General features: G+C 49.2%; 1 protein-coding gene across 1 annotated transcript; it reads right to left on the bottom strand.

Annotated features, from left to right (window-relative positions):
• Positions 1–3,298: 3,298 nt before the first annotated feature.
• Positions 3,299–6,844, bottom strand: LOC144115133 (protein NYNRIN-like). Its single transcript, XM_077649310.1, has 2 exons — positions 4,197–6,844; positions 3,299–3,507 (listed from the first exon to the last, which is right to left on the bottom strand). Exon 1 carries the CDS (start codon positions 6,720–6,722, stop codon positions 4,833–4,835), a length of 1,890 nt encoding a protein of 629 aa, XP_077505436.1. The 5' UTR covers positions 6,723–6,844; the 3' UTR covers positions 3,299–3,507; positions 4,197–4,832.
• Between the last annotated feature and the right edge of the window lie 5,482 nt (positions 6,845–12,326).

The following is a 12,326-nucleotide window of genomic DNA, read 5'->3' as shown; positions in this document are numbered from 1 at the left end:
ATTCATTTTCTCCACCAGACCATTCGCCATGGGGTGGTAGGGAGTCGTCGTTTTCAGCCGCAGAGATAAAAGGCGCCCCACCTCAGCCATAAGTTCGGAAGTAAAGTTTGATCCTCGATCGCTGAGCATCTCTTTCGGTACTCCTACCCGTGCAAATATATGCAGAAGTGCCTCGGCGACCCTCTCTGTCTCGATACTTGGCAGGGCTACTGCCTCTGGAAATCGGGTGGCGTAATCTATCACCGTCAGAATATAGCGGTTGCCTCGGCGTGTGGTAGGCTTGAGGGGTCCCACTATATCCACTGCGACTTTGCTGAAGGGGGTGTCAACGAGAGGCACCCGCTCCAAGGGAACCTTCCGCACTGCGCCTCGCGCCACGGTTTTCTGGCATACGTCGCACGATGCGACAAACCTGCTCACATCTCCCTGTAAACCCGGCCAAAAGAAGTCCGCGAGAATGCGGTCTGTTGTCTTTTTTCTGCCGAGATGCCCTGCCATCAGCCCCCCATGTGCCAACTGGAGAACCTTCTCGCGATGCTTCTGGGGCACCACGAGCTGTGTCGTCTTCGCTCCGGTGCCTGGAACGTACTCTCGGTACAGCAGGCCATCCCGGAAACCGAATGTGAACGGACTGCCTCCCTTGCTCCTCGTCCTCTTTCTCTGCTTGTCTGCCTCGAAGCAAACTAGGAGGCTACTGTCCTCCCGTTGGTCTTGCCTCATCTGGTCAGGGCTGACATCAGGGAGAGTAGCAGGCGCCCGTAGCTTACGGAATCCCCCTTGGGATTGTCGGGCCGCTTGCTGGCGGGTCGTGACCGCCGCCGTGGGCATGGTAACCTGGTCGGGGCACTTGTCGCATGAATGATGGTGCTCCCTTGGAGGAGCTTCTGTCTCTTCCGAATTCTGCGGTTTCCACTCAGTATCTGGTGCTCCTGGACGTCGTACCCCTTCAATGTTTCCGAGGACAAGGTCGAAGAGGGGCTCCTCCATGCACCCCGCTGTAACTTCCGCTCGGTAGTATGAGGTGTCGATATGAATGCGGGCCTCAGGCAAGAACTTAGCAGAGCGGTCTACCAAGTACACGATCCGGTAGTCACCGGTCATTTCTTCGTCCTTCACGAAGCTGCAGTTGACGATCACCATGTTACAACCTGTATCCCTGAGCACTCGACCCTTCCTTCCACTGATCAAGCCCTCTACGACCGGCAAGTCAGGCGCCCCTGACAACGCAGTCATGCTGACGACCGGGACACGTTGTCCACCCTTCAATTCTAAATAGCCATCCTCAATACATGTAGACACGTTCCCGGAGGTAGATGGGGAAGACTGCACAATGTCCGAGAGAGAACAGGGGTTATTCATTTGAAAATCACCTGAAAGTTTGCTCCTTGATCTTTATTAGAACGAATGCATGCAACGCATGTAAATGCACAGTGGTTTGGAAAATGAAAAGTTTGAACTTTTCTCCAAAACAACTTGTTGTGCTATTGGTAATGCAATGCTATCAGACAAAATGGTGTGTTGTAGGGAACAGCACTAAGTGCCGATGAGAGTGATGACAGCAATTCTTTGCTGGATGCTAAGCACAATGATGTCTATGGATGCTCAAAGTAAAATAGGAAAAAAAGGCAGCAGCAGCTTTTTTGAAGCAGGCCAACCAATGAACTGCACCCCTTTTGAATTTTAATGAAAAAATATATCAAGCTAGTTTCACAAACAGCCAGCATGTATTCAACGTTTAAAGTAACGACAAGTGTAACACAATACTCATGTGCACTCAAGCAATTTCACAAAATTGTCCAAATTACGAGCTTTACATAAACAACAAGACTTGCAAAGTTTTTCGTAAGCAGTAATCACAGTATTTCTTGTTTCAGCAGCCACAGCTCTTGCAGCTTGTTATCATGAACACCTTATGTAAATAAAGAAGGCATTCTCAAGTAACACAGACATAACAAAGCTAGCACAATGTGAAATGGTCACAAACAGCTGGTATTCTGATAGACAAAATGGAATAAAGATGGTGTGGCAACAATGCTCCACAAATATTGCACCATTTGTATACAGCTGTGATGTGCTCGGAGAAATGGTGACGCAGATGTTAGTGAACTGTTTTGTTAGTTCTCGTTTCAAACAACCGCGAAATATTATTGCTAGCAAACTAACGGAAGAGACATCATTTTGAGGTTGGTCACCTGCTTGTCCCCACTATTCAAGCCACTAATACTGCTGGAATAAACACACAAAGATATTCACAGCAGCAGCTTTTCCTGTGTTGTCATAAAAACAGTAATTTGTTCAGTGACACCAATGAGTGACATTAAAGTCAAGCTCACAAAAATTATCCCACCCAGTCTTCGAGACAAAAAGAAACTACTGTGCAACCTTTCACTCTTCCAGATCTCTTCAATGAGACAGGGTGACAGCTAGCACCAGTAAATAATATTGGGTACAATGTTATGGAAAGTCACTCTCCAACAAGAATGATGCCATGCACATATGACCGCAATTTTATTTCCATTGATGCAAGTTTACGAGCATAGCAGCCTCACTCTCTGTGCTCAGGAGAGACTTAGACCAACTGTGTGCGTCGTCTGAGGGCACAAAAAATGTCATTTCCTTACAAGTTTATCAGGGTGACAGCATCCTCGTCAGGCAGAGCATTTACCTTTTGCTCGGTCATCCTAGACCATGTGTCTGAATGAATGTTACAAATAGATAAAATGAACAAAACGTACAAATGTAATTAATGGTGAAGATTACCTCACAGCACCTTTCATGGGGTATTCAGCTAGAATCTTGTTACCTTGTATACAAATTGGTAGTTAGCAAAACACACATATAATAGAGGCATCACGGACCACTGCTATTGTTTGTGTATTGACTTCTTGTGGTAATTTAAGATGTCCTTTCGACTAAATGTCTTTTGGCACAAGTCACATTGGTAGGGCTTCTTCTCGCCCGTATGGGATCGAACATGACTCACAAGGTGCGAACTCGCCACAAAAGCCATGGGGCAGAGCTGACACTGAAACGGCTTTTCACCTGTGTGCGTACGGATGTGTGCCGCCAGGGTGCCCGTCTGTGCAAAGCTGCTACCACAAAGTTCACAATGGTAAGGACGCTCGCCTGTGTGAGTACGCTGATGTCTTACCAGGTGGCTACGCCGTGCAAAGCTCCTATCACAGTGGTCACAACAATAAGAACGCTCGCCTGTGTGAATGCGCTGGTGTGTCTTCAGATTGAAGATTTGTGAATAGTTGCTTCCACAGTCGTTACATCGGTATGGGCGGTCGCCGGTGTGGACTCGGAGATGTGCCACTAGCTGGGACCTTTTTTTGAACCCTTTGCTGCAGTCGGTGCATTCGTGCAGCTTCTTTCCTGTGGGTTGACCCCGGCGGTTACCCATGCCGGAAGAAGTCGACTCCATGCAGTGGCTCACAGTGTGCATTTCACTGGTTGAATCTTGCACAGGAGGTGTGCCATGGGCGCTCTGTGTGATGACTGAACCTGTGTTATAAAGGTAGAATACTTTCATTAAAATGCAGGAACCAACAATGCCCAGCTCATCTGGAGCTAGGGAAAATATGAATGAGGAGGAGACATTCATCAACAGCTGTGGATGCTTGTGAAAAGTTTCATTCAATACAGGTTGGCCTTAAGGAGAATTCAGGCCTGAAGAAATTGTTCTTCACTACATCCCTACAATGAATTCTGCATGCAGTCGAAGAAAGAATTTAGAGCTGCAAAAAATTCCACCATTACCAACAAAACAGGGTAGCCTTTGAAATCCATCCAAAGCACTTGCATTACTGGCACCATGACAGGCACTGTCCTAAGTCCACATAGAAAGGCTTAATAACTAAACAAATGGCAGTTAGCTAAGTTTAGCACGCAGAACACTGCCATTTTTTGTTTTATTTGCTCCTCAGACAGTGTCTAAGGAGGCTGCGGCTAAAGTTTAAAAAAATGATGCATGGGTCCCTTCTACAATTTTTTGCATCAATAAACAGAACTCACAGTGGTCGCAGTTTGGCGAGTAGTTCGCATATCACAGAAAGCAACCTTCCAGAACATCAGAGGCTCATATCACCGTCATTCACCACAGTTCATTAAATTGAAGCCTCGGTATCCTTCAACCTGCTCTTTAAAGACAATCTGCAGGAAAGCATATATGAAGAATAAGTGCTGATTCGAACCTGGCAAGTTCTGTCCAGAAGGTACACCATGCTTGTGGTCCCTGGAGCTCAAACCTGCATGCAAAAACAAGATTACATCCACTGAGACAAAAGATCACACATGCAGAAGCTTATATGGTGTTATGCGCATGACACTACATATATAGAATTAAATCTCGCATAACAGCTTTTCAAGCCTGTGTCAATTCAGTAGGGCAAGCCTGAAAAAAAGCAAGTTCCAAAGGAAACATTTTCGATGCATGCAGATGATTACTATACTTAAGCTGTCAAAAGACAGACAATTGCTCACAAATTTATACACCTATCAAAACAGAGTCAACAGCCATTGCATTCATGAACCAAAAATACAACAATACATTTTGTACAACTTGCATTTTTAATTCAGCATAATGTTTTGGAACCAATGATCTTCCTTTATCACATGAGAGCTCCACCTGCTTATTTTGTTCAATTCTCCAGGTCACAAGGTTACTTTACGAATGGACATGTAACACCTTAGTGACACTGGCAGACTTTCTTCCAAAATTCTGCAACCTATCCTGAACGTTGAAATGCCCTGAAACATACGCCAGTTTGACCCTTTGTCTTCTGGAATGCCCCATGGTCATTGATTGTTCTCGCCTCTCAGCCCCTTTTTCATGGAGTGCCTGGCTTGTCTAAGGTAGCTGCAAGACCAGATAGCTCTTCTTTGTCAGGTCCCACTCCCTCCATACTCGTAATGACATACTCGTAAGCTGTCTTCACCTCTTCCTCAATCCTACTGCCCGTCCACAGTTCTCGTAAGATGGCAAGCGGTCCCCGCACATTGCGTCCGTAAAGGAGCTCAAATGGTGAGAAACCCGTGCTCGCCTGGGCTACCTCCCGGTAAGCGAAAAGAAGAGGTTCGATGAATCTATCCCAGTCCTTGGGCTGTTCAGCACACATCCGACGCAACATCTTCTTCAAGGTGCCATTCATTTTCTCCACCAGACCATTCGCCATGGGGTGGTAGGGAGTCGTCGTTTTCAGCCGCAGAGATAAAAGGCGCCCCACCTCAGCCATAAGTTCGGAAGTAAAGTTTGATCCTCGATCGCTGAGCATCTCTTCCGGTACTCCTACCCGTGCAAATATATGCAGAAGTGCCTCGGCGACGCTCTCTGTCTCGATACTTGGCAGGGCTACTGCCTCTGGAAATCGGGTGGCGTAATCTATCACCGTCAGAATATAGCGGTTGCCTCGGCGTGTGGTAGGCTTGAGGGGTCCCACTATATCCACAGCGACTTTGCTGAAGGGGGTGTCAACGAGAGGCACCCGCTCCAAGGGAACCTTCCGCACTGCGCCTCGCGCCTCGGTTTTCTGGCATACGTCGCACGATGCGACAAACCTGCTCACATCTCCCTGTAAACCCGGCCAAAAGAAGTCCGCGAGAATGCGGTCTGTTGTCTTTTTTCTGCCGAGATGCCCTGCCATCAGCCCCCCATGTGCCAACTGGAGAACCTTCTCGCGATGCTTCTGGGGCACCACGAGCTGTGTCGTCTTCGCTCCGGTGCCTGGAACGTACTCTCGGTACAGCAGACCATCCCGGAGACCGAATGTGAACGAACTGCCTCCCTTGCACCTCGTCCTCTTTCTCTGCTTGTCTGCCTCGAAGCAAACTAGGAGGCTGCTGTCCTCCCGTTGGTCTTGCCTCATCTTGTCAGGGCTGACATCAGGGAGAGTAGCAGGCGCCCGTAGCTTACGGAATCCCCCTTGGGATTGTCGGGCCGCTTGCTGGCGGGTCGTTACCGCCGCCGTGGGCATGGTAACCTGGTCGGGGCACTTGTCGCACGAATCATGGTGCTCCCTTGGAGGAGCTTCTGTCTCTTCCGAATTCTGCGGTTTCCACTCAGTATCTGGTGCTCCTGGACGTCGTACCCCTTCAATGTTTCCGAGGACAAGGTCGAAGAGGGGCTCCTCCATGCACCCCGCTGTAACTTCCCCTCGGTAGTATGGGGTGTCGATATGAATGCGGGCCTCAGGCAAGAACTTAGCAGAGCGGTCTACCAAGTACACGATCCGGTAGTCACCGGTCATTTCTTCATCCTTCACGAAGCTGCGGTTGACGATCACCATGTTACAACCTGTATCCCTGAGCACTCGACCCTTCCTTCCACTGATCAAGCCCTCTACGACCGGCAAGTCAGGCGCCCCTGACAACGCAGTCATGCTGACGACCGGGACACGTTGTCCACCCTTCAATTCTAAATAGCCATCCTCAATACATGTAGACACATTCCCGGAGGTAGATGGTGTCCGATTCTTTTGCACTGGAGGGCCACGGTTCGCCCTGCACTGTGCCGCAATGTGCCCTGGTCGCGAGCAGATGTAGCATCGTGCACGCGTCCCCGGGCCACGCGGCTGTTCGGTCATCTGGCCAGCGACCAGGCTATCCGTCTTGGAGCCTCTTCGGCCAAAGTTGATGGTCCCTCGTGCCATCACACATTCATCTGCTCGTTGAACCAATTCCTTCAGGTCCGTGCTCCGCTTTTCTCTTATAAACGTCACCATTGCAGGCGCACAGTTTTCCAACAATTGCTCGGCTAAAATTAGCCCTTTCACCCCCTCGTATGTCTTGTCTGTTTTCGACAGTTCTATCCATCTTCCCCAGTAGTTCCCCAGTCGAGACACGAACTGCGAGGGAGTCTCGTGGTCGTTGGGCGTTTCGTTCCGAAACTTTTGGCGGAATCCCTCTTCTGTCAACCGAAATCTGAGGAGCAGCGCGAGCTTCACTTTATCGTAGTCATTCGAGTCAGGAGCCGGCATTCGGCCAAACACATTCAATGCTTCTCCTGTGAGGCAAGTGCTAAGCGCAGTGGCCCACTGCAGTAGTCCTCTGCCAGCCGCGTCACAACATCGAATGCCAGCCCACGTGCACTTGGTGCTTCACGCTTTCCCGTGTATACACTAAACTGAACAGTGTAACCAGATTTGGAGTCCGCCAAAACCCACAATTTATATCCCCATTTGATAACTTTGTCCCGCATGTACTGTCTAATTCCGGATCTGCCTTTGGACTTCTCCATCCTATCGTCAACGGAGAGGCTCCGATCAGGTTGAAAAAATTGAGCGGATGAGGCGTTGATCTGCTTCAGCAGCAAAGCTACGCGACGCAGCTTGCCATGGGATGCGGCAGTTGTCTTCTCAGGGTCGGACACACTGAGGAATGCAAGCAACGCTTTGAATCGTGTTCTTGACATTACCGAAGGCGGAAGAAGACCAGAAAATAATTTCCGCGTGTTCCAGTAGCAGTGCAAGCGCTGCACTTGTACCATACCCATGTAAATGAGAAGTCCGATAAACTTCATCTCATTGGGAGTCACTGCTTTCCATGATCCGTCTCTCTCACTGTAAGACTGCTTCTCCAAAATGTGCATCCACGCATATTTATTAGTCATGTTGCATATCTCGGTGATTAGTTCTGCCGTGAAGAACAGCGCGAAGAAGTCGACGGCTTCTTGCGAAGCGCCGCGTGGCACTGCGGAGCGCAACGCCGAGGTCAACTCCCGGCCGTCTTCTCGCGCAAAACTCCACTCTTTGTGCTGCCGCCGACAAGTGGTCCTGCCCAAACGACGTTGACACCCTGCAGATAAGAACCGTGACCTTTAGAACACACCGGATGTCTTTAGGTCTGATCTCGGCTGCGATAAAACGCTTCGGAGTAGAAAACGAAACTTACCGGCGGATAACCTCTCGACGTTCCGGGGCTACTTGACGCACTTTCACCGTCCGTGCTGAAGTCGGATGAGTCAAGGTCATCTCCAGAGTCTTCGCTGCTACCACCATCACAAAATTCTGATGCTGACTCATCGGAATCTGCCGAAACTCGCCTTTTCTGAGGAGCAGCTGCGTGACGTAGACGCCATATCCGAAACTACGCGCGCTCGTCAACCGCGGAGTCAAGGCGCTTTAAATCTCCCTCCCGCGGCGAAAACAGGAAACACAAGAGCAAAACGAAGCTGCTCCGCGACGCGAACTTCGTAGCTGGCATTCTTCTAACAAAAATATATGTTTGAAGAAACCAGAGGAGCAGAGAGACTAGATTCGGCGCAGGATGCGATCAAGCGTGGTCTGACAATGAGAGGCCTTGCATAGCGTGAAACGACATTTAAAACGTCACGTGCTGCGTTTGCGCCAATCACAGCTCAAGTTTCGGTTTGCTAGCCAGTCAGGGCTTGCCGTTTTCAGATTTTTGCGTTTTCTGTTGTTTTGCTGTACTCTCGACGGAAGCGCGCGTGCTCGCTGGAAAGAGGAAGAAACGACGCTTGTCTCAAGGGTACTCTTTTTTTTTTTTTTTTTATTCGAGAAGTGTGCCATGAGGCATAAGTTGAAAAAGGAAAGGGGGAAGGAATGCACGGGATTGAAAGTTAAAAGAAGGAGTGAAGAACCGTTGCGCTGAGGTAGTCGCAGAGGTTGTTAAGGAAACGGTTGTCCATTGTCCACTTCACGAAGTCACTTTCGCGGTTCCACAGCAGGCCAACCTCCCTGAGGAGCCGTTTTCTGATAGCAGCCGTCGCTGGGCACGTCCACAACAAGTGCCGCACATCACATATGTCCGGTGCAGCGCCACAGTGAGGGCACCTGTCAGGTAGTGGCAGATCTTTGGCACGCCACCGTTGACGGACAGATGGTGTCAGAGCCGCCCCTGCCCGAATCCGGCGCACGGATACCTCCTCCTGCCGAGTAAGACTACGGGGGAGAGGGTGCGAACACGGAGGAATTAGAGCGCGTGTTCGCTGGCGCAGAACTTCGGAATCGGAAACGTGGGACAGGAACGGATCTGGGGGAAGAGGGGAAGGTGGCGGATCGTCTAATGTATGAAGATGAGTCATAGCATCCGCTTGAATGTTATGTGGATCCTGGGCATGGCCGCGAATCCAGTGTATGCGCACAGGACATGGATACTTTGCGCAGAGCACATGAATAGATTGTGAAATCTGGAACGTTCGTCGAACAGCCTTCAGCTCAAGGGTACTCGCTGCTCGCTAGGCCTAACAGACGCTCCACGCGCGCAATTTGAAAATGGCGATTGCGGGCCATTTTCCTCGACCCGGAACGACGCGCGGGCGCCGCCGAGCTTTTAATAAACGAGAATTTCTGCGTTTCTAGAGCACGCCCGTGAATAAAATTTTGCCGAGAGCTTCTTTATTAGTCGTGGAATCGAAAACGAGGATAATCCAAAAGTGGACTTTTTGGCCCAAAATTGCGTTTTTTTGCACCGTGTCCCCCCTTAAGACACAGACACTGTGCTTTGATCTTGAATGCCTTCTATTCAGTACTGTTCTCATATATTTGCATCATTACAGAAGAGCATCGAAATATGGCACCGTTTAAGCTGTGGTATATAGAATACACACTGACAAAGCACATCCTGCTCAAAACTGGTCCACACCCAAATGGAATCTGCCTATATTAAACATGACCTGACTGAAACAGGATCTGTTCAATGTCACTGTTTCCCAAAACCCCTTTAATCCAACTTCGATTTTTAATGCCGGCATTCTGCCAAACACGACAGCGATGGGCGCCCGTGCTTCCTGGAGCAGTGGTTGTGACAGCATGCGGCCCGTCGGGAACTCTAGCGGTCAGAACTCGCAGGGAAGCACTGGTGCTCTGGTGTGCACTCGAATGTAGTACTCCAGCTCGCGCTTGGATGTGAACTTTTCGTGGCAGCGGTAACATTCAGAATGGGCCTCCCTGTGCTGCCCAACCGCTTGAATATCGCGCACAGTTTGTGGCGGCGGCGGGGCGGCAACTCCTCTTTTCTTTCTTGGTCTTCATTCTCTCCTTCGACTCTGTTATTTGCACCTGCGATTTCTGTCAGACATGCATAATGGTTGGAATGCGTATACAACTTCAACGCTTTTGAACTTAAGTTAAAGAAGAATGGCCAATAAACAATGAAATAACATGACGTTTCGGAACCCACTTAGTTCCTTCATCAGGTGTGACTGCGGGCGAGTTTCAGCTGGCCTTTTGGGTGAGAGCACTCCTTCAATAGCAAAAGTAAAAAATGTGTGTGTGCACACATTATGTTCGCAGCAGTATTGTGCGTTTTTGTCGTGAAGACTAAAAAATTTCCCCGCCTCAACTGCTGGCTCATTTGCGGTGAAACTGCACACAGAGCTTGCGTATTATGGTAACTTTTGTATCGTAGCAAGCTTGACAACGGTACTTAGTTAGTTGAACCGTCCATGATGCGAAAACGTAATCGTCTACGTAGAGATCGGCAAACCAAAACCCGAAATCGAATGCCAAAATGCACACATCACTTCAATGATGTCTGCACGCACATAATACTTGACAACCGTCAAGATCCACTTTAATACATGCCGCAACTCTGCAACACATTAGCATAACATTACACAGAGAGCATACAAGTATGACACGTACTTTAGCCAATACTTCCACATACATTTCCTATTTGCGCTTCCGTAATGCGCACGCGAGGACCTTCACAGTTGCCTTTTGGCGAAACAAGAGTCTCTTCCGAGTCGCGGGTGTTTTTCTCAGTCAACATGGGCTTTTGTTCCCACCCAGCAGAACCCTCCAGATATATTTTCCGACTCGGAAAATAATTGTGCACTTTGGTATGCACACACAGGCTATCAGTGAATTCCAGGGCACCTGCGTCAAAGCACACAGGCTCCCAATATTGACCGGTGTGAATACCCTCTTGGTCACATTCCAGAATTTTCCTGTGTGATTGAAAAAAGGCAGCTGAAGTAATGTGCACAATAGCACGATGAACATGTCTACAACCTGCCCCAAGCTGAGCTTAGCCGGAGTTTGACACCTTGTCCTCTTGAGCTTTCTTTTCGCGTTTTGCTGCTTCCCTGTGACCATTCGATGGCCTTTCTTTCGGTTCCGCGCGGCTTTCTACTGCAGTGCCCGTCCTTTCCAGCGAAAACGTTTTTTCTTCCTCGAAGCGTTCATCTGCGGGACTCTTCCATTCTTCGTTCTTAGCTCTCTGCTTGATTGTTCCTTTGCTCGAGCTAGCACGCTCGCGCTTCCTTCGCCACTTCCTTTTCGCTTGGCGATCACTGCGCCATTCCGAACAGCAGGATTCGGATTTCTCTGCCTCGTGGCTACATTCTGGGTCCTTTGGAAATTTTGCCCCCTTTATGTTGCCCAATATGAGGTCATATATGGGGCGCTCCATGCACAGTGCAGTTAGTTTCCCGCTGTAGTAGGGTGTCCGCACATGTACTTCAGCTTCCGGCAAGCGCTGCGATGAGCCATCCACTAGCCGCACGAGGCTCTTCGTTCCAGTGAGATCCTTATCTCTCACTAATCTTTGTTTTATGATTACAGCGCTGCTTCCCGTATCTCGCAACACTGTAATTGTTTTTTCTCCTACCTTCCCTTTCAGGACAGGCATTCTGTTCATTTCGGCTTCCGGTAGCTCGTTCACTACGGCATTCACGACTGGTACCTTCTTGCCGTTCTTTAGTTCTACAAAGTCATTTTCATCTTTTCCTTCAGGTGGCGACCTGAGAAGGCCCGTACACACTATACCTGGGGAATGGGCTTGCTTGTGTTCGGACAAACCGTGGCTCTGTGCCCCTTCTGGCCACACTTAAAACAAGCTGTTTGGCTACTGTTCGTAGCTCTGTTGCAGCAATTAGACGCGTAGTGGCCTGACTTATTGCACGGGTAGCACTTTGGTTTAGCCTTTGGGCTAAATCGGGAATCGCGGCTGTCGGTTTTCCCCGCGCTTTCCAAATTTGTATTCTTAATCTTGGCCAGATTCGTTCCTCCTTGAGCTTCAAGAAATTGGTCAGCAAGATCTAGCATTTCGCAGAGTCTTGGCCCTTCTTACGTTCAGGTACAGCGACAAGCTCGGGTGACAGCTACTCAGGAATTGTTCCTTGATGAGTAGCTCGCGAAGTGTACTGTATTGCTGTGCAAGTTCTATCCACCGATCAAAGTAGTGACTTAATCTTGCCGCATACTGGGTTGCCGTTTCGCCATCTGTGGGCTTCCCTGTTTTAAATTTATCTCGGAATCCCTCGGTGGTGAGTCGGAATCGCTTAAGCAAGGCGGCCTTTACCTTGCTGTAGCTTGCAGCCTCTTCCGGGGAAAGTCGCCCGAATACGCTTAGAGCTTCCCCAC

This window comes from Amblyomma americanum, chromosome 1 (genome assembly GCF_052857255.1).
Source record: "Amblyomma americanum isolate KBUSLIRL-KWMA chromosome 1, ASM5285725v1, whole genome shotgun sequence".
Classification (NCBI taxonomy): Eukaryota; Metazoa; Arthropoda; class Arachnida; order Ixodida; family Ixodidae; genus Amblyomma; species Amblyomma americanum.
The sequence above is the reverse complement of the archived record's forward strand: the minus strand, read 5'-3'. Positions and strand labels throughout refer to the sequence as shown.

Coding starts and splice junctions, on each gene's coding strand:
- LOC144115133 (XM_077649310.1), bottom strand. CDS start 6,722: ATGGTGACGTTTATAAGAGAAAAGCGGAGCACGGACCTGAAGGAATTG.